The sequence below is a fragment of the Cyrtonyx montezumae genome, unplaced genomic scaffold (assembly GCF_038088225.1).
Source record: "Cyrtonyx montezumae isolate F1298 unplaced genomic scaffold, pur_monq_1.0 scaffold_6, whole genome shotgun sequence".
Lineage (NCBI taxonomy): Eukaryota > Metazoa > Chordata > Aves > Galliformes > Odontophoridae > Cyrtonyx > Cyrtonyx montezumae.
In genome coordinates this window covers 17,419,583-17,442,895 of record NW_027072067.1, presented here as the reverse complement: position 1 = coordinate 17,442,895, position 23,313 = coordinate 17,419,583, and the positions used below count along the sequence as shown (strand labels likewise).

Here is a 23,313-nt window from a genome sequence, read left to right as displayed (position 1 = left end):
CAGGTACCATCAGCCTGCCACGCTCTGCCAGCTTACACCAACTAGAGAGTAATTCTGCTACTCCAAACATCTCCTGTACTATAATTATCAAAATTTAATTAACCCTTTCCCTCTTAATACCATTTGGATGATCACCCTTGATTGGTGCTTCGTTGAAAGACCTTTGTCCAAACAGAGATTATGGCAGGAAGCAAAAGCAAGGGATTTAACCCCCCCCCAGCCCCAATTGGAAAGCAGCTGTTCCACCTGCTGCACCCACTGCAGTCCTAAAGGATGAAAATATCTTCAGATGGAAACTTTTGCATGTAGTGAATACATATATCATTATTTCTAGCTATACACTGTAGCCTGGGATTGCAGTTCAGAGAATTAACGTTAGAAAACACTGCTAAGTCCAACCATAGTTCTCAGACTACACAAAGATGTTGTCAGAACCCATGCTGGAACATGGGAAGAGGGAAAGCAGCAAACCCCAGTGCCTGGTTTGCACTTCATCTCTTACTTTCCCATTCTGCTCAATGACCACATAAAGATTGTAAAATGAGGTCCCTTTCCAATAATATTAAGATTTACTGAGAAAAAGAGTAATTCGCCTATAAAAGCAATCGACTAAGCACCTCAAATGTTGCCGTAACATTCCATTCTGACTGTCCATAAAGAAGCATTTCGAGTCCAAATTCTCCCTAATTTGATAGATGCTTAGAAAAGTAGGTATTTTTCTAACTCCCTAAGTGAGATTTAATTTCAATACCTACCTACTAATTTAAATGCAAAGAAGCTAAATTGAAAAGAGGCGTCATATAAAATGCACAGGGGATCGATACACAGTCAGATAGTCAGAACATCTGCTTATAAAAATGCCTGTGTATTCTATTTCATTTTAAGTGTATCATCTTACCTCAATAATTTTTCTTTGAGAAAGATGTAATTAAACTTGCCCAGATGGACTCGTGAGTTAAACAGAGAAAAACATGATGTACCTAATCATCTGCGTGTGAGAGAAAAGAGAGAATTGCACTGGTATTGTCTCTAACTTTATAATTTAGGAAATTATGGCCCAAATCAGTGTCAGGTAACATCTAGTGAGGGCTTTGCTGCTGGCAGATCAGAAGCATGAAATGGATGCAGACCAACCCTCTGCAATCAGAGAAAAACTTATCATATAATCTCTAAATAAGCATTAATTACATATAATCATATACATTTCCCAGCCGCCCCTCTACAGCAACGCACAGCTGGATGATACCCACCCATCTGCTGGCTAAAATCTTGTGCTTTCCATTTTACATAACTGTTCTTATCTCTTAGCTCTTCCCTCAGAAGTTTTTGTCCAGTTTCACTTTCTTTTTCTCACTTAAACCAACCTCTTCATCTCCAGCTCTCCAAACAACAGCAGTTCCTCGTGCCGGTTTGAAAACCTCTCTAACACGAAGGATTAAGATTGTACATAATTTCCTCTCCAAGATGGCATCAAGGTTTAATACAAGGCACCCCTATCTACTGGAAATTCCTCCCTGAAGCTTGTTCATAGAGCTTGCATAGGTTTTCCCTGAAGTTAGAGGAATGCTAGATGGTTCTGGCACGAGTTAAAGATACTTGAAAGTCTACTTAGCAACAGAAAGCACAAGGGAAGAAGGAGTTTCCTTGGGAGGACTCCAGCCTAAGTGCTCAGCACAGACGTGTGCCAGCTCCAGCATCACCTCCACTGCATCTTTCAGGAACCCAAACAGCCAAATGTTACCAGTGCTGAACTATAATGCTCGTGGTCTTTGCTTGAGCACTTACAGTTGTTCTTATGGTGAAAACGGTAACTTTTACAGCAGCACATCCCATTAGCTGCACGACACTTCTCACCTATTGCAAAATCATCCCTTGACGTGATGACAACACAACACAAATCGATTCATCAACCACATTCAGGACACTTGGGACACAGGTCAAGTTGACACTAGACTCAGCCTGAGGCTTTAAGAGCACTTAGGGAGCTTCACTTCACACTAAAGCTCGGCTTTTACTTATACTGTTATGAGATATCTCAACAAAAGATGGATGAAAGAGTTCCATGATTGCTGAAAAATTAACAGAATCTGCTAATAAGGAATTTTGGGCACATTTATAACGTGCCTTAAACAGATCGTGCCATTCACCACACACCCTCTAAACAAAAGGATTACTTTGCCCTTATGCTGTTTGGGGTCACCTGGCCATTCCCCCATTTACCTGTCTCTCCTGCAATGAAAGCACTAGCAGAAGCACAGGTTTGCTAACATTCAAGTGGTAGTTTTGGCATTAAAACTTGGGAAATCACAGAAGACAAATCACGTTCATCTTCCCTGGAGCCCCACTATTTACTGCTCTCTTTACCTGGCAGCAGCGTACCCCAGCTGAGAGGGACAGGGGTCTTTTATTCCAGAAAATGTCTTTTACTGCAGGAAGTGCCTGTCCAAAGACCTGTTCAGGAACACTTGTTCCACACCTCCTTGTAGGGTCAACGTCAAGCACATTTTTAGACAGCTGGCTTACAAGTTTTCTGAAGTAAGACTGATGCACTCACAGCACTGATCTCCAATAACACATCCACTGAGATGGTAAGGTTGTATGATAAATGTCAGTAAGTATTTCACTTTCAGGAGAGAGCCCATACTCACAGCTTGCACACACTGCTCTGCTGTCTGACTTCTTTCTAAGCCACTTGAAAATACAGGAGCTCGGTGAGAAAAAACCTCAAGTAATTCAGAAAAAAATCTCAAAGTATTAAGGATGAGCCTGATCTCATCTGCATAAACCTCCCATGAACTTCAGTGACAGCTTTCAAAGAGCCAAGAAGCCAAGGGTTGTGTCGTGTTGGAGAAGTGGTATTAATAGGGACCATTCAGAGCTTTATCTATTCCAAGTGCTGTGCAAACAGTAATTAGGCAGTTGGGTACAGAAATGCAAAGTGCTGCAGAACTGACCAAAATATAAATTAATTAATTATAGAGCGGCAACAGATTAATCACTTTCTAGCTAACATCAAAGCACTAGTCATGGGAACTACACAGCACCAGAAAAAAGTGCTGAACAAATTGAATTGCCATATCACTTACAGAAGGACCAGCATTCAGTATGTACTATTACTTCTTGGCCTAATTATTCATATTCAGACATGAAATTTAGCAGAATTTCTTTTGTACGTAACCTACATCTGTTCGGATAGACTCATGCATTCAAATTGGCTTGTAAATATTCATCTTCGGAGGAACTTTGAGTTTGAATTTGTAAGAGAGTGGGATGCCCAGATCTCACTGGAATTCAATGGGAACTGGTAAAGAAATGCCCAACGTTTCCCGAAAAATCACCCTTTGGTGTAGACTGGCCCTGCTGATTACATGTTCTGTTATGCTTCCTATTTGTGGGCTAAATCATCAGTGTCTGTGCTAACTGAGGCCTTGCATTGTTATGAAATTTGAAAGTCTGAAAATACTTTATCAGAATGAGACACTTTGTGAATACATACACAGTAAGTTTTCTCACGCACACATTTGCTCGTTAAAGCCAGTTCTTTCTTCAAGCTGTATCGATATAAATTACAGTGATTTTTGCACAACAGTAGAAGGCACTTTAATACTGATTGCTCTTTTTTCCCCAAGGAATTACATAGCCATGCTCTAAATACTCTGGCCTGAACCACTGCTGAGGCATTTGGCTATGCTGCATCAGCATCTGACTAAAGGAGGTAGAATGCCTGGACAGGCATCCTTATGAGAATATTATCCTATCTAGGAAAAAAAAAAGCAATGAAAATAGGTTCTTCTTCTGAATTCTGCTCTCTGATGCATAGTTCTAAATTAGGAAATTGTACTTTTCAGCAGATAATAGGTGAAACAACGCTTTCATTTTACCCTAACAAAGAATACATAGAATTTGATACTGAGAAAGACGAAGCTGTCCCTGGATCTGCAGAAGGAAGCAGGGTGCTGATGGGCTATCCTGCTACCTGTACTGGGGCACCAAGGGCCACCAGAAGCCCCTGCTCTGGTGGGGTCACAGATCCCACCCCTTGTGATCCATGCCAAACAAGGGCCTCCGCAGCCCAGAGGCCTCCTGCAGAAGCCACGACAGCAGAGAGCAAGAGCAGCTCTTCCTTATGCATTTAAACCAGGATACAACACTTGGTCCCACATTTTGGCTTCAGCTTCTGAAGCTGCTTCATATCACTGTGTGGAGCAGATACAGCTGCCACTGCTCCTTCCCTTTCACAAACCAAACTTGTGGAAACAGAAGCATCACTAAGGGGCTGCAAGAGCAATCTGCTTATTGATGCTGTTGTGTTTACATGGTGCTAGCTAAGAAGAAAGGAGGGAGAGCTTTGCTTGTGCTGAGCAGAGATCTTTGTTGGTAAAGGGTGAGAGCAAACACAAGGGCAGAAAGCAGAGCCTGCAAGGCTGGGCAGGAGAGCAGGCTGTGACAGCAAAGCAGGAGCACTTCTCAAGGGCTGCCAGCTCCTTCATCCTCTGCCAAAACCTGCATGGATCTCCCCAGGTTAAATCATGTTATAAAATCTCAGATGCACACTGGCACAGGTAACACCTTTCTTTGAGCAGGACTGCAGCATCTCAACATGCAAATAAGACTTCAGAGGTGCAGCTCATTGCTAGAAACTGGAACTCCTCTCGACAGGACTCAGAAAGCAATAGGAGACAGACGTGATGCTCAGAGGATACTCAGCACGTGGCAAAGACAAGAAGAAATGCTGCTGCATGCTCTGCTGAAGCTTTTGTTTTGCTGACCTTAGGCTTTCTGCAACAGATGCCTGAAATATAGAAATTAGAGTACAAAAATATTTTCCATGCTTTTGTTTTCCCACAGTTCTGTTTATTTGCTTGTAATAAAGGCTCCTTTATTTCTGTGCTCCCACAGCATAACTTCTGGAGGGTTACAGCTCAGCTCCCAGGCAGCGGTGGCACTGCACTGCAGAATCTCTCTGCATCCAATTTTCTGCCAGCTCACAAACTGTCATAGCACATTTAGGAAGACTTGGAATCAAATTTCAAAAACGGGGGCCAATATGTACCGGAATAAAAGCACCTTTGCGTTCAGTAGAGCTAAGCAAAAGAAAGTAAACACTATTAGAATTAGTTTGTTATTACCTAATCCTGAAATAGAGCCCTGACAACGTTCACCTAGAAAATGAGCACAAGCTCCTAAAGAAAACATTGAGTGCAAAGCAGCAGATAAATTAAAGCAAACACGATGAACACCAAGCTGACATATACACTAATTAAAATCTAACAGCCCTCACTCAGAACAACACACATCAGAGAACCACAGCAGTGGCAGAGCCTGCAGCAGCAGAGCTGCTTGCCTGGCGTGAGCTATCCTTGCCCTTTGTAAACCTGAGATGTCTTCAGGAACTGTTTCAGCTGCAGAGAAAATGGCACAATCTTCGGAAATTTTATTTTGCTCAAAACAGTGCAACGCTCAGGGAAAAAAAAAACAAACCAAAAACATTAAACACAGACAGCTGCAAAAGATGTTTTTATTGGTGAAATATGTTATTCTAATTATTTGTTAAATGAAGTGCATTCTTAGCTGTAACACTCCTCATAACACCGCTTTAATGGGATTTAAAGCTATACTCAACGTAGGTTTAATTGGGCATTGAAATACTTAGCACTGAACGTGAGAAAACAACGTTTGTCAACAGTGGCTTGGATGGGGAGATGGGCAGAGCAGAGCTTTGAATGCAGAGCATTTGCTGTGCTGATACTGTTCAGCTGGCTAAGAGCATCGGTGTCACCTGGGCAAAAACCTTTGGTAACAGCACCCACGGAGCAGAGGCTAGTTTGGCCATTTTGCCATTGGCACGTAGCATGCAGCAAACTTGGTGCAAACATCCTAAAATCCAAAGTTTTAAAACAGTGCTTTACCTGCAAGGCACACCATGAATGATTGCAGCACGAGCAGCTCCCATAGCAACCTCATCTTCAGCTTCCCAGGGCAGAAGAGACAAACTCAGGAACTGCAGGAGAGAACCAGGCTCCTTGGAAATTTTAGGCCGCTTTTAATCTGTAAAAGAGAAAAGAGATTACAAGGAGACTTAGGATCGCTGCTCCTTCTGTTTGTTGAAAGTTTACTTTTCTTTCTAGGGAAATGACATCTTAAGATCAAGAAAGAAACTTTTAAAAGCATTAAAAATTCAAATTGTTCTGAGAAGCAGGAAGACGAGCACTGGTGTGAAGAAGAGGAGAAGCTTGTCAGGAGAGAACAAGGGAACTTGCAGAGGAAATCAACTCTGCCAAGCGAGGCTCCGGGTGCACCAGCTCAGGATGCTGAGATGCAGCCCCAGGTCCATACCTTGCACTGGGCTGTGCTGACACTTCTGCCATCTCTCCAATACAGTTTGCATACTGTTGTGATTTTGGAGCAGGGAATCTGAAGACACTCTGCTTATCACTGCAACATACCCCTCCCAGTGCAATGCAAGGGCAAAAATCCATCCCTCGTGAAAGAAATCTCTTCCAAAGCAAGCATTTAAATATTAAAAATAAATAAATCAAGCCAGACACACATTCTTATAACTTATTTATATATCACTGAAGACTGGAAGTTAAGGGGCCTTCGTGCTTACAAGACAAACTGCATGACTAATAGCACGTGAAGGGCTATCATTAGAGGTCTCAGCTTGCTTTTGTGAGATAAAATTGATAGGATTCCTCTAATAAAGTCAGGTTGAATGCACTGAGAAGACTAAGAATCTATCTTCTGATGCAGTTTTGAAGAGGGTAGAGATTAATTGAGTATATTCATCTCTTCTCACACAGACTGATTAGGCTAGCTGGGGTTAGCAGGAAGGCCTAATCAATGGAAACTAATAACATCTTAAGTGAGTGATTAGAGCATTAATTATTAATTTTTCTAGGAAAATGCCATTGTAGTCCTTTATATTGATTTACAAAGTTAAGCATTTACCCTGAGTTTAGAAGGAACTTGAGAAATGTATTTGTTGGCCCTCTGCAGTCTGCATACACGTACAGATGCCTTTTATTTTTCTCAGCACCAAATTCTGTTGATTACAACTGTGCCCCTACAGGAGACTTCTACCAAAGGCAAGCTGTTCTTGGTGCTACACTCCCTTCAGTGAGAATGGATATAAATCCTGTATTCGCCAGCAGCTGCTGAAATTCTCGTGTGCTCTTGTTTTCTCATGTACTATTGCCATCAATAAGCCCATTGTGTCACTTCAAAGGCTGCTCTTCATTACGCTGCAGTGCATTGCTTTATGGATACCCTCCTCACTGCAATAAGCTACCTGGGACTGAAACAGCACAATCACTTATGACCGCTGATACCTAATTAAAAACACAAGAGGTACAGCACTTATCAACGTAACCTGCTGCCAGGAGCCCACGGAAAGCAGTGCAGACCTGCCAGCCTGCAGGAAGGCCGGCCAGCACTGCTAGGAATAGAAAACACAACATCTGACCGCAGCTGAGCAAAACACCTCCATTTACTCCACGGGCTTTGGAGGGCAGCACTTCTGGAGAGATGATGAGGAACCACTCTACGTGGAAGACCACGGAGAAGGCAGTACTGTCTGTGGATTCCTCATGCTCCTCTTTACCCCCCAGGGTTGCTGGCTTGCCTATTTCATTCCCTGCTTTTCTGTTGTTGCAAGAAAATCCTCAGTCTTTAACTCCTTGCTGCTCCCTGCTGCTGCTCCTGATGCCCCAAGCCCTCTGGGGGAAGGCTGCAGTGCTCTGCCTGCTCGCACCTTTTCTACTCACAGCACTCTGCAAACTACTTTACATTCTGCTCAGAAAATCATGCTTCTCTAAGCATTTTAAAAACTAATACAAAACATTTCTAAAGTATTCATGTAAATTAGTTTTTGGCTTATAAGGGCATTAAAAATAGCAGGCTTTCTTTCTTTCTTCCAGGGATGATTTCGCACAGTCATTGGGTCTTACTTTCAGACAAAAATAAAAGCTATGCTAAAAATATACATTCTTAGTACTCAGCAGAGTTAATAATTAAGCCAAATGAAAAAACTGGGAGTCTTCCCTACTACTTGGTTCTTCAAATAAGCTCCATAGAACCAGCAGACATCAGAGGGTCACGGATGTCCTTCGAAGAAAACAACAACCATCAGGTATCCTAACGTCACCACAACACACACCAGTGTGGAAGTTCCCCAAAGATAAATGATGCCTGGCTTATCATTAAAAAAAAAAATAGTGAAAAGTAAATTAGACAGTTATCATTACATTACGCTGCATTTTCATTTCTCGTGATCGTTCCCCATTTCACACGCAAACAACTCCAATCTCAAAAATATTTCCCTGTAAACATAGCTGCTATTTGTATCAGTAGGCTCATTGTTGGAGCCTCTGGAAAGGAAAATGTCGAAACATGAGTTTTTATGGTAGCAACTTTGGGAAACGCAGCATTTGTGTATGAGCAAAAGATATATAATTGAACAGATCCTTTCCGTTTCTAAGTGTTTGTCTGACTATAAAATCCCAGGGGGTTTTGCTTTGCTTCTAAAGTGCTTCAAAATATTTTATTTCCAGAAAGAAGTGTATGAGAACTCAGCCTTATTTCTAAAAAGATGAAAACGAGAAGTGCTTGCAGTTTGGATGTGCATCCCATTAGGAAATGTAAAGGCAACGCACACGTGCAGCTGCCTGCCTAACTTCACCTTCAGCAACGCATCCATTGCAAGCTCTTCTGCAAGGCGCCTCTATTGCAACTGGAGTTCGATGAAGAAAGCTGACTCTAAGAATTCTGACTGTAACAGTATGTAAGAGGGGGAAAAGAGAAAGATGTGACACTGAGGCCGTGCCAGTGGTGGCGGCGGGGAGGATTGGGTTCAGTGATCATAGTGGTCTCTTCCACCATTAATGATTCTACTGTTCTAATTATTCTGCAGAGCCAGGGCTCGTTACCAGTAATTTCATTTGTGTTTTTAATGAGTAGCACTTCTGAAAAAATAAAAGGGAAATATAACAAAAACAAAACAAAACGTGGCTAAGGCATAAGGATGCGTTCAACATGTGAAAAAACATCCCGTAGATGGAACTCCCTTCTCTTGCTCTGCTGCAGCCTTTAGAAGAATGGGATGAGCCCACTTCAAACTGTATGAACTCCCGGAATATTCTGAAGGAAAACTTTCAGAACTTGTCTCTCACCCCAAAGCACTGCAGCAGCAGGAAGTCTTAGCAACCAGCTCACGTTTTCCTTCTGCACACCAGTGTACTACACGGTGCCAGTTCTGTGAAACTCCAAAATAAATCACTGTTAATGAAGCATGCTGCACATACAGACAGCAACAGGCATCTTTTAATCACCTAAACAAAGAAGAGCCAGAGGTAAGCACAAAGCACCTCGAGCACCAGCACAGGAGCTGCCAGCGGATGCAGCAGCACTTGCCCTGCCCAAACTTCCAAAGCATTATGCATCTTGTGAATGCAGATTGTAAAAGCAGCCTTTAGAGTTGGTGCAAAATGAGAGCAGAGTGACAGGCAGCATTGACCAGCGTGGTGGAGACTGGAGCAGTCTCCCTTTAGAGGACAGCCAGCGACCTGCAAAACTGAGCATCCAAATGCAGCAGGTGCCTGAAAGACGTCCCCATAAAATCCACGAAGCCTTGCAGTTAAGACTGCTTTCCACGAGCACATTGCTGGATTTTTTCACTGCACAGTTCCTTTGTGGCAGCTGTTGTTATGAGCCCTGAGATAAATATCAGCCTTCCAGGAGCAGCCCTTCTGCGTCGGGAGAAGAAAGGGGAATTCAAAGGGCATCCAAGGGAACGGGAGCACCTTGCACTGTGTTTGCTACACGTCTGTCAGATCCTGATCCATCTCAAGCTGCTTTGCTGAAATTATCCCTTCTAGAGCTGTACTCATACCCAGTTTGTGTATTAGGAAATACACGCAGGCATAATGCGCACGGTCGAACAAGTGACACACGTATACCTCATTTCTGAGACATGCCTATGATAAATGGGGATGAAACGCTTCAAAAAATTAATTATCTAATAAGAAGACTGAGAAAAGCAACATCAGTTGTTATGTTGTGTAACTCTGGGCATTTATTCCCACCCGTGAGACAGAGATCTCATTTCACTCTGCCCAGGAAGCTGTGGGCCCTCAGCAGACGCACGCTCCCAGCTCGCTCCCCTCGTTTGTATTTGTCAGGCTCTCCTCCTCTCCTGGAACGCAGCCGCCAGCGCTCAGCTGTCCCCGGGAGGACAACGAGGCACACAGAGATGTGCCAAGCTCACGTACGCCCCGATGACACCAACCACATCCAGACAGCCAATGTTCTCCTGACAGCATCAGCAGAGATCGCCGAAGGAACAACTCAGTGAGCATCCACGGCCCATAGCACTTAAAATGTACTGTCTGCTGCCCTGCCTGGATGACAGCAGGGGGTGACCTCCTCCAAAGCCCATCCAGCTGTGCCAGGAAGGGCAGCTTTTCTCCTCCCCATGCAATAGCAGTTGTGCATTGCTGCCACCAGCCCTCCCTGACTTGTTAGCTCATCAGCTCTTGAGAGCAATATGCCTCCTGCCCTTAATGCAGACACACATAGGTGGCTTAAACGCCATCTCGAAACTCTGGAGATTAACTGGAGTAGTCAGGTAAGCGTTCAGGTGCTCTTTTAATGTTTTGCTGTGTTGCACGCACAGCCCCGGCAGCAGCAGCATCAGGGAAGCAGCGATCCGTGCCAAGCACTGCTACTCCCAGCTGCACAGCATCTCCTGCTCCGGAGTGCAAATCACCACTGTCAAAAAAATGGCAGTAATTAAAGCCTTTTAATTACGAGTCACTAATTACCACACAGCACCCTGCTAGAACCCTCACTCTTGTCCCTTGCCCCCACAAATTGCCCTGTAAAACATGAATCACTCGTAAGCATAAACCAGCAGCTCGAGGTAAGGAGTGACTAAAGGCAAACCTCAATTAAAGCTGCTGGTGTTGATTAGGGATCACTTTGCATCATTCCACCTTTTCCATGGAAGGGATACATCAAAACCACGCACTGAAGACAGTGCTGCTCATCCTGGACTGTGGCTGGCACCTGACAGCTCCCCGACCCACACAGCATGAGGTTTTCAGTGCAGGGTTTGGGATGTTCAAAACAAGTACCTATCTTCTATGGCAAGGAACAATCTGCTCTGCATCGGATGCTACATTTCACAATAGCAAAGATTTATTTGCAGGAGGTCCCGGAGGGGAACCAGGCACTGGTCTCACACACACGATGAGGAGCACGTGGCATGGAGTGATGTTTCCAACCCCAATCCCTAAGTTTTATTCCAACATTTTCAAAGGCAGTGCTGATGCCCCGGCCATGCCCTTGGGCTGAACTCAGCAGTTCTCCTGCCAGCTGCAGCCTATTTTTGGTGCTCGATTTCTCACCACAGTTACATAAGAAGGCGCAGCTTATGGTGCGAAGCCAAACGCTTGGCTGTTTGTGTGAAACTGAGGAACCCACACAGTGAGGTAACACAGCAAAATAAGACTATTTACAGAGTCCTGACCTGCTTTTCCTCCCAGATGTCCAGCGAAGGCACAGAACCCCTCCTGAGTGTCCCTTGGAGTTTTCCTTACTACAAAGTGCAGAAATCACCGCTCCCTTTGCAAATCTAAAAACGCAACGGGGTCAGAACCCTATTAGTGATGTTTTGTTATCAAATAGCTAAATACCTCACGGTGTTTGTTTCATAATAAAGCAAGCTGCTCCCCACGGAAACTAGCAGGAAAACAGATAAATGGAGGTCTAGCTTTCAGAGTCTTACAGAATGTGTAATTTAGCACTGACATCAGTTAACTGGAATGGCTCAGATCTTCACTCTGGACTGAAGACAGCTGTCTGTCCCCTCAGCCCCGCAAGCAAGCAGCCAAGAGGAGCCCTTAAAGGATGGATGGACCCATCCGCTGCAGGAGCAGCTCGAGAAGCCAAATCCTTATGGTTTGGAGCAGAGAGAAAGTGAGCACTGCTGCTCAAGGCCACGATGTGGGCTGTTCTGAGGTGGAACTCAGGGAATACGAAGGGCTGTAACAGAGAACACCACATCAAACTTGAAGTGCATTGTAACATCATTAGTGATTTCCAAACCTCATAACTGCAGAAGAAAACAACTGCCACGGGCACAGCAGCAGGACTGAGGTTATGGCCAAAGGCTGCGATCACCAGAAGCCCCTGGCTCAGACCCTGCCCACAGAACAGAGGGCTGGGGACAGCCCTGAGCTGCTTTGCACCTTGGAGCTCCTTGGACATTGAATCCCTGCAAAAGATGCTTCAAGAATCTCAGACTTGCCCTCAGGTCAGGGGAGGGCAGGAAAGCCCAGACCCATCTCAGGGCTGACAGACCACCCCAGGCCAAGCACCGCAGTGACCCCGCTGACACCTCTGTGTAATCACTGCTATTATGTGATACACTCCATAATCTTTTTGCTCTGATTTAATTACTAAACATAAAAGGAAATAAACTTCAGAAGGAAAACAAAGAAATTGCACTGCGTGTGATTTATGGGAGCTATTCTTCAGCTGAATGCCATAAAACCCTGCATGTTTATGATCCTCTATTAGAGGGCTGAAAACACACTTGCATTTGCTTATATTGACTATGCAGATTATGTGATATTGCCGCCTTTTTCTGCCTCTGCCATTTTTCACAGTAGCAGTGTATTTGTTTAAAGACATCCTCGCACAAAACATTGGCTCCTACTAAGAGCAAAGAAAACAAAGCCTGGCTGCGTGCTCCTCGTAGACGCAGGCTGCTGGATGGGAAGCAGCGAGCAGCCGGTGGGGGGATGCAGGAGAAGGGGGCAACGTGCCCAGTTCTGCTCACAGTCCCTACTAACAGTATGGAAACAACTCCACGGCCAGACAGAACAAGACCCAGCTCTGCAGTGGATAACGATGTCAAAAGATGCGAGCCATGTGGCACTGCAGGAATGGTGGGACAGTAGCAGGAGGATTTATTGAGATATCATGCTAATCCCTCGGTTTTCTTGTCATAGGAAACAGATGAAAGGAAATAAGGTTTGCAAACTTGACTGCAGCATTGATTTATGTATAATGGCCTCAAAAAGCAAGGAAAAGAAACCTGTGTTCCTGTTATCCCTGGCTTAGGGCTCTGCACAGCAGCGGACACAGTGGGGGGCTCCTGGCTCTCCTCCGAGCTGCTCACCTTCCCCAGCCACCAAAGGACTGATGCAGTCCCACTCCTCCATCCCAGGACTGAGCCCAATTGTGGGGGACAGCACGGGGCTGGGCCTTGGTGCACATGCAGTGCAGTGTCTTTGACACCAAAGAGAGCTTTGGCGTAGAGATTTCACGCCTCTCTTTTGTAAGCTGCTCCCTGAGCAGCAGATTCTTCTCCCACCTTGCACAGATGGAGTTGGTATGAAAACCAGGATGAATTCACACCCAACCAAACCTATTCTTTGAAGAGGTGGCAAAAGTTCATCTCTTGCCAGCTTGCAGATAGGCCCAGCTAGCTACGGAATTAAATATATGTTGTGCATCCTAGTGCCGCAGTCACAACATTCCTTTTTACTGCCTATTAAACCCCCTTTTAGTATCTCCTTGAGTTTTAATTGTCAGTGTTTCAGCCTTCATCTGTGCCTCATCTCCGTGCCAGCTCTTCTCCAGCTACAGTCACTACCTTACACCTCTTGTTTTGCATAGATGGATCTGTCAGCTCAAATTTAATACACTCAGTAGCTGACAAATTTCTTAGTGGTTTCTGGGAGTTTCTGGGACAGTGTCGTTTAACACATCCAGAATAGAAAATAAATAGCTCAAAAAAAAAAAAAAAGCAAAAAAAAAAAAAAACAAACAACCAAGCCAGGAAGCAAAGGCGTATAGAATTAGAAAATTAGAGCTGAGAAGGAGATGAGAAACATTTGGGTAAACACTTCACCTACTTTAGCTTCATAGACTGGATCCAGGCTCCAGCTCTGAGCAAGGAAGACAGACCCACATAGCTACACAATTAGAGTGATTTTTGAATAGCAAGATAAAGATTTACTGCAAACAATAAAACTTAAACTCTACAATTTGTTACAACAGTGGGGTGTTAATTTATCTCCTGTTAAGACAGTTAAAAGCAGTGACAAGTAGCTAGAACCAGAGAGCAGAAATAGCCCATTTTACAGCCTGATGTACAGAAGGAATAGACCTTTGGTGTAATAGAAACCTATCAGCTCCAATGGGCTTTGGATAAAATCATGGTGGAAATATTAGTAAAAATGGCCCTGTAAGAAGAAATGGTGTAATATAATAAATACATGCATCATAGAATTTGTCAGTTAAATCAGTTCTGTGCGCAGGATATCTCATGAGAAACAACTTCACATTATAAACCTTCACCAAAATATATCAAGAAGCCCTTATTTCATTTTTGCTTTAATTAAAGCAGCAGCTAAAAGCACAACCATTACATTCCCCAGTATTTTACAGCCACCACATTGCCAAGAGAACTCTATGAAATACCCAAAGTGAGCTAGAAGTTGCAGATAAAAACAGGAGAAAGATAAATATTTCAATCAAAGCGATGCTTGCACGAGAACTGGCTCAATGGCTCTACGTGAGCCAGGCAGCAGGCAGGAGATAAGCCAAGATACAGCTCGGGCTCTAAGCAATACACATAGGCTGATTTTAGTCTCTGCAGTGGAATGATGAGTCCAGGAAAGCTGTGGTTTCCCTGCAAACACCAGACAGAAGGCAAAGAAACAGAGCTGATAGTTACAAACACAGCAGGAGAAGTCTTTTCTTTCTTTATCACTACGCATGAGGAAAAAAAATCACCACGAAGGCACAGCAGGAATCACCACTGAGTGCTAATCACAAGACTGCATTGTTTTGAGGCTGGAGATATAAAAATATTGAGTTTCAGCCTGTAAAGTCACTACTTTTCAATGCTTCTCAGTTTATCTGTCTGTGCCTTCTGTCTGTTCACTTCGGCAGAAGTTCTCAAGCCAAGCAGCCCTCAGACTTCTAGGTTTGTAAGAATATTAAACTGGGCATAAAGAACAGTTAATGCTACGGAGATCTGTCTGCTTTTAAATCCAGATGGGAAAAGAGAGATGTTTGTGGTGATGAATTCAGGGCCGATGAACACTCCTGTACAATGTATAGAAGAGCCAGATCCGCCCCTTAAGCTCATGTGTAAGCACAATTAACACATGCTCATTAATGACCCGAGGTAGCAGGTTGAATTCCCTGACACAGTACAGGGACAGATCGGGTGGCAGCTGGGACACGGTGGCATCCCACGACCTACTGCAGCACTTCTCCCTCTAGCGTCCTCCTATGGCCTACATTTCTAGAGCACGAATGCAAACATGATAGATGGTAAGAATTTCACCCTTGACTGAGAATTCAAATTATCATATTGATTAGCTTTGCCACACGTAATATAGAAAAGATTCACAGAATTTTGAAGAATAAATGTTGTCACCTTGCTGGCGCAGAACAGCAGCGCGGAGCAGAGCTAATCGAGTGGCAAAAAACAACTTTCTTCTGAACCACAAAATGACACCCCCCAGTCACACTCCCAAATTATTTTACTGTAATATTTTGAGTGTTGACCCATTTCTTACGCAAAATGTGCCCTCAAACCTCGCAGATGGGAAGTCGATTCTGCCCATCTCATTTTCTGAAAGATGAGTGCACGTTAAGTGACAGATTTTATTAGAAAGCAATAATCCCTTGGCAGCCCAGGGAACAGGAGGCGCACGAGTAGGCACCCAAAATGAAGGTCTGATTCAAAACCACTAAATATTTTTATTACATCCCACTAAATAATCATCATATGGCACACCTGGAAGCCGGACTCAGAACCACTCAATGCTTTTTCTCCCCTCTGTGACCAGAGCTATGCTAGCACACAAGCCATGAGCAGTCACTGGGAGTGAGGACTGGGGAAGCATTTAGGTCAACAGATGGACAGCTGTCAAACTGAACTGCACAGAGTTTTGGAGAAAGGTAACGCCAACTGATACATGTTGTTTGCAATATATTGAACTTTTGTAACGCACAGAGCACGCTAACCCTGACATACCAGGAGAGCAAAAAGTCTTTACTCGGGTGCACGAATCTCAGTAGCACAGAATCGTAGAACGGCCTGAGTTGAAAAGGACCTCAAAGATCATGTAAGGTGACCCTGCCCATGGTGGGGGTGAAAACAACCACTAGAGCAGGCTATCCAGAGCCACATCCAGCCCTGGGGGACAGCAGCACAAGTGATGGATTAGTGAGCAGGGTGTGGGCGAGATGTCTTTAACATGCAAGCGTGGCCAATTTATACAATTATGCTTATGCACATGTAACATCCAGGCAACACGTGGAAAAAAACTGCAGTGAAACAGTGCTTGATATCAAGTACAGAGATCAATTTGTAGGTTTCTTGTGGGAGAATCACACTAAACCCTACTATTGATGTAACGTTAAAAGATATTCTAAATCAATTGATATTTAAGGCTGCTTCACTGTTAGTGTGTCTGGATAATGCAAAAGCCTTGTTAACCCTCATGTATGGATCTTAAACTTGGAAAGACTTCTTCAATTTGATACCAGGAAGAGACCTTCAGCATAATCAGGAGTCTGTCAAGCTATTAAGAAACAGTCAGCGTATTTCCATCTCCAATAGCATGGAACTCAACTCACATAAACTAACCAACTTCTAGTACTTTCAGTGGGATATGTTAACAACAGCAGCAAACCTAATTCTACAGGGATCAAATCTGTTTGGGGAAAAAACCCTTCCTTCGCTGATGCTTCGTGGGGAGCTGGCACTTCCCAGCTTCTGCAGAGCTTTAATTATTTCCTGCAGGCTGGGATGAGGCCACCCTGTGCCTCTGATGCTTCCACTGCTGTAAACGCCATCACGATTTTATGACTCTGTATCATTCCTCTCCTGAGAGCAGAGGGTAAGTATGCACAGAGCCAGCTAAAGGCACACAACTTCATCGCATCTCCTCAAATCCATAGTTCATACTCAGGGTAAACCACCAGCCATTCAACCTGATTAGGCTCTCATGCCCCACTTGCAAAAGATACAGAGATTGCCCCAGAATTATTTATAAAATCAGTGAGATGTGAACCAGTCGTCTAACTTATATAAGGAACTGTATTTGAAACTTGGAGGCATCCAAAGGTTTCAGATATGTCTTTCCACAAAGAAACAGCACCGTGCAGAGTCTTTGGCTCTTTAACAAAGCTTTGATTTTATGAACCTTTTTCTAAATTCACTGTTTTTGAAACAAATCCTTTCACGTGGAGGAAGACAGGCCCAAATGCTGAACTTCACAGTTTAAGGCCTGTCACTAACTCCTTATTGTAAAAACACTGATTCACTGATGAAGCCGGGTCTCCTGTCAGTGAACTAAGAGTAGAAGCTTTGCACGAAAACCAGCAACTGCATTTGTCAGGATAAGGAAAATGAAACTTGCCATATTTAAATATACACACTGCACTTCTGGCGTCCTTAAAACCTTAATACCTGCCCTAATTCCACCGTTCACAGCACTTTCAGCTCAATTCATAGCACTGCTGTGACCTAACACAGAACACTGGATGTCTGATAGGCATTCTGTGCCATGCTCTGAACACAACACCTTGCACGAACGAGGAAGCCCTGCCCTATTTCCAGCATCAGAACAAGGCACGCTGCTGATCCTGCACATCTCAGCATCTACCCTGCTGTCTGCCCTCCAGTGCCATCGCTCTCCTCTGGTGATGGAATGCTCCCAGGCAGCTGTGGGATTTTTCATTGATTGCAACCACAATTATTGGGTTTTATGGGAGCAAAGAATTCAGGAAGCTCTTCATGGGCTTTCTTTGGTCTTCCAGCTGTTAGAGACCAATTCTATCCCATCGACAATTTGCAGATGACAACGTTGGATAGTCCTGAGTCAGCGTTCCTGATGAAAATCTAGGTTAGTGCATTAGCTTCAGCCCAGATTTCACACTATTACCCACAAAGATGAAAACTGCAGGAAACCAAAGTAAGTTTATAAGATCTGCTATCTTGAATGCCACGTCTGACACAAACTCTGTACTTATGGAGTGGTGTATTCATTACTGTTAACATCAAGCTGCTTTTCCCCCTGCTGATATGACTAGCTACACGGTATGCATATGTTAGGTTTGGCTTTTCGTGGTCTACAAGTTTGCCAAGACAAGGTGTGTCATGGTTTTATGATTTCTGTTATCTTTCCTTATGAAAAAGAACTAAGAAAACAACAACAGTGGAGGTTTCCCTAAACAGAGCAGGGCAGAGAGGGAGCCCATCCACCACAGCCTCCCCCTGCAGTCAGCACACCACGAGATAAGCAAAGAACTGAACCTTTCCACACATCTGAATGCCCAAAAGGTCTGAAAGGGAATCAGAGAACCACGTCCTCTGCGACGAGGACTGCACGTTCCTTGCAGCCATAAGGGTATGTTGCCACATTTAGAAAGCCTACTTTGTGTGTGCAATCTCTTGCCATGTACTGACCTCTACAAAGCAAATACCTCCACAGAAGAACAACAGAGATCATCCACAACCCTGAACATGTCTGGGCTGAATGTTGCCACTTACTGCAAAGCATGGGTGTTTGCTCTTTATGATAGACTTTTAGCTCACACAGAGATGTTATTAAAGTGGTTAGGCATCAAACAGTAGCTAAAGGCGACTTGTAAGGATCTGTTCATGCTGTAAACTATGCAGGTTTCATAATGGTTCATACTGTAACTCACCAGTGCACAAGACAGCTGTTCCCAAATTCCTGGCAGCACTCACACGCTCCATGTTTGTCCATGCACCACACACCTTCCCCTCGTCAGCGTGGAGCTGGTCCTCTCTGCTTCATCTGTCTGCAGTCCTCTTAGACATCTACTGCCTTATTTACATTTCCTTCACAAAGCGCTCCAATTCCTGTCCCCTGATAGAGGGTTTCCTTCTGGCAAGTCTTAAATTTGCTGTCTTTACTCCGTTTGCCAACTGCTGGTAGTTGGCTTCTGTAAATTCTGCCATCTCCTTTAACGTCTACAAGGCTGCGTTTTTCATCTTGCCACGAAAGAGACTTTATTTCTTTGGTATCCTTCTGCTGCTTCCCTCTCAACGTTAAATCATTGATTTTCCCTCCTCAAAACCAGGCTGATGTTGGTGCAGCCCTTTGCTTTATAAGCAAAACTACTTTATAGGTTCCTTGAGAAGAAGTGCCTTTTAATTGTAGCGAACAGAACTCTAACAAAGGCTTTGTGTGCAATAAATACAGGCAGGGCTTACCTGTGATTTATAGCTTGCCTCCTACCATACAATAAAGCTGTCTGCTACGCCATCGGAACTATTAACTAAGCAGCATTGAGCTGAACATTCAAAAATCCTCCGATTCGTTGGTTGAAAGCCAAATGTGTGATGCTGAAGTCAATACATAAAATTGCAGCTAAGGAATTAACAGCTTATAGAAATCAAAGATTTCTGTCACCTCTCTGCTCTGCACAGCGGAGCCTGAGCGGCTGGCAGCATGCTTTGCTTTAACTTGGATCTATGTTTCTTAGAGAGGAAGAATGCAATAAAATAGGGCAGATCTTGCACTGGTGCTTTTTCTTAATTAGTTCTGACTCGCTCAGCTAAGATATTGATACTTTGAAACCCAAAAGCAATGGGACTTCCATTGAGCTCATAAAAAATTTAACTATTTCATGGTTCAATACGTTACACCCTATGAGTTCAATCAGAAATGACATTGCCAAGAATAATCCGAAGCCGAGAAAACCTGAAATGATATCTATCACATTTGGCACAAAATGACACAAGTTACATGTCATAAAGCATTTAAAGCATACAGAAAACACTGCTTTTCCATTATGTCTTTCAGGAGCTTAAGAATACCAGTGATTACTCTACGTAGTCATTAAAGAAACCTTTCATTAATAGCTTTACAGTCTGCTCTTGAGCACAAAGCTGATTGTTTTGCATTCTGGTCTAAAGTTTTCAACCATGTTTCAACTTTTTCTCTATGCACACAGCACGAGGTGCTAGAATTTGGTACTTCTGTACTTCAGAGTGAGCCAGGAAGGGAGGAGATACTGCCCCACAGCTCATTCTAGCACCAAAGCCTGCACAGATTTCGTGTTGAACGTGAAGGAAAATCAGCATTGAGCGTAACGAGCATTCAGAGAGCTCACACTATTTACAGCAGCAAAATAAAACAAGTTCTGCTTAGTTGAGTTGGGTACGTTTGGTCAAGTTTCAGCACCAAGACAAAAACACTTCTAACGTAAAAGCAAAACCTCTGTGGGTGTTTATTTGTGCTTTTAAAGAGAAATGTACCTTTATACCTGACACATGACTGAGCATGGTGTTTCTCTGGCTGTTATAGAAATGCTGAATTACAACATCGCCAAGAAAATTCAATGTCATGACCACGTTCACATCGGCCCTTCCACAATCAGCTCTCTCCGGGGATGCCTTTTATTCTGAAATGAGGGCAAGCTCTTCTTTCACCTAAAGAAAAACACTGAAAACAACAAAGCTAAACACACTCACTGCACGTGCTTAATTGGGGCTTACAGCTTCCCATGAAGGCAGTGCTACATAACAAAAACCCAGAGCACCTCTGGAGAGTAGGATGCTAATTCCTCCGGGTATGGACCTAACACCACACTGGTATTTCATCATCTCTGCTTGCTGTGTGTTACCTGTTCCTCATCCTGCTCCCTTTTATTTCTTGGCTGCAGGAATATCCACTTGGGTACTTGCTAACCCACTGTCGCTGCTCTTTCCTTTGCTGTTCTCAGACAAATCTAATGAGAATATCCTCTGTCCTCACTGGTGAGGCACTTCAGTACTTCATAGCCTGAGGTTTTCTCTTCTTTGAGATTTATTGACTATTCAAGAAGAAAAAAACAAACAAGAAGTATTTGCCTTTTTTCTACGTACCACCCACAGAACCACAAAACATGCAACTGCTCTGGCCCTCAGACAAGAGCAACTCTGCGTGACTTCGGAGCACTCCTGGGCTCTGAGCTGTAGCCAGAAAAAAAAAAAGGTCTAAAGGCAGACCATTTAAACAACTGCATTACCAAAGCATATGAAACCAGAGTGACATTTACTAACATCCTGCAATATCCAAAAAATCCATACGCCTGGATATAGGCTGTTATCAATCTTAAATGTCACCGCTACTGCTTGCAAATTGCACGGCCTTGCAAAACCACAGCAGTACCCAGGCATAAGGCTGGTAAGAGATCTACTGACTCAGACAGTGCTGAAGCAAGCATCAGTGCAAGCACCTGGCATGTGGTCCAGCCCTCAGCCACTGATGGGCACTACAAAAGTGCAGAGACAACCCTTCCCTCGCAGCATTGGCCTTAATGTATCTTTGTAAGCAACTGCAGTTGCTTTGAGTTTACAGTGATAAGGTCACCCAGGCACCTGGAGGTATCTGTAAGACTGAAAGCCAATCCCTAAAGTCTCAGCCATCTATCATGCAACTCCAATTTCGGAGTTGGTAGGGAACAAAGGGAAGTCTTCCTGGGCAAAGAAACACTTCTCTCAACTCACTTCTCAGCATCTAAATGAAAGAAATCAACACTGCTGGCACTCTGTCAGCAAGCCACAAACAATCCAAAGGTGTAAGCCTGGGAAATGCATCAGGGGTATCACTCTCCACCCACCGAAGCCAGCTCTGTGCAGGAGGCACACGACAGCTCCAGCACCCAGCTGCCACACCAACAAGGCATTTCTCCATCCCAGATATAAGTTTTGTTCTCCTTTTATCCCTGATGTACCCAGCTGAACTGCTCAGCTTGCTCTTAAAGAGTTTTACCAATGCCCAGCTCTGAGGCATTGCAGTGCCGTGCTACACAACCAGATCTTTAACTTCCATGGAAAGCATTTGGTCTAAAGAACAGCTGATTTACTTAAATTAATTGATTGCATGCATCAAGAAAAAAAAAAAGGCAGAGAAAACAGCAAGCTCCAAGCACTGCCCTGCCTCACCTGTTCGAGCCAGGAGAGCAGCAGCACCCAGCTTGTCCCCGTGCTCACTGGATGTCCAGTGCTCTGTCCCTGTCTCCTGCTGCAGCCCAGCACAGCTCAGCTGAGCAGCTCTCAGTGCCAGCCCCAACCACAGGTGTGGATGCACTCACAGTCTGCAGCAATGGACCTGTTCCTTGCAGGGTTAAACTCTGGGGACAAGGCTTTTCTCAAAGGTGCCTATAGGAAATATCCTCATGCATTTGTACAATTTTTCATTTATTTTTTAGAATTGCAATAAGGGTAGCTATAGAGCTGCCTCTTTCTCCAATATATACTGCAGGTTTATTGCTTTATGCATGTTTTATTTAAGCCTCAAAGCCAGTAGCTCATAAGGTCAACGTAACAAATATGTAATTGCCACATTTATTATTAAAGTAAACAGATTCCTTTCCCGTGGCACTTTATGAATCAGTAAAGACTGCACTTGAACCTTCTCCACACGGCCCTAGGTGCCAAACACTGTATTGAAACAGTAATAACTACACCAACACGTACATCAAATGAACGGTGAAAATAGTTACAGAGAAGAGAGGAAACGGATTTAAGGCAGGGCAGCACCTGGAGGACACTGGCATCTCCCACTCCCAAGCCAGTGGTTGCCCAACACACATCAGCATCCATGCAGCCATTCCCAGGTGGAAGAAGGGCCAGTGGTTTTCTATGGGAATGACTTCTAGGGCTTGAGCAAAAGCAATACTTAATGCAATATTTACTGCACTATATCAGAGCTTTGAGGTGCAGGAAGGGACTGGGATGAAGATCATGACAAGTGACAGACAACAGACCAACATCTCGCTTCCATACAATATTCATAAACCAACCTGGAATTACTGCATACCAAATTCCTTGTAATTGAGAACGGAACGCATTTCAATGTTGTTTGCATGTCAATTAGATATTTCTGCGTTCAGTTATTACGAATTAAAAATTATATTATTCTATTTTAAAAATAATATTCTGAAACTGCACCTTTTCGGAAGATAACCGTGCTTTTATTATAACTTTATGTAAATTGCCATAGATCCATTGAATTCAATTAACTGAACTGAATTCCAATTTACAGAGAAGCCCAGCCCAGTAATTCAAAAACTGCATTTCTTGAACATTATTTTTAATCGACCAGTGCTTACAAATCTGTCAGTTCTACATCCACTATTGTTACATAGCTGTCAGTGCACATATTTCACAGAAACTGAAGGATGTACACAAAAACAGGTTAATTAAAGAGTTCTTGTACAGCCCAGCCACATTGACAAATAGACCCTAAGAGCGAACAAAAAGTG

General features: G+C 43.7%; 1 protein-coding gene across 3 annotated transcripts in view; it reads right to left on the bottom strand.

Moving 5' to 3' along the window:
• LOC136056980 (contactin-4) overlaps positions 1 to 23,313 on the bottom strand; it is a 247,937-nt gene that overhangs the window by 110,113 nt on the left and 114,511 nt on the right. For all 3 annotated transcript variants that reach the window (XM_065749412.1, XM_065749411.1, XM_065749413.1), the window contains exon 3: positions 5,910 to 6,048. In XM_065749412.1, the coding sequence (XP_065605484.1) occupies positions 5,910 to 5,964 (55 nt within the window). In that variant the 5' untranslated portion in view covers positions 5,965 to 6,048. The remainder of the gene's footprint in view (positions 1 to 5,909; positions 6,049 to 23,313) is intronic.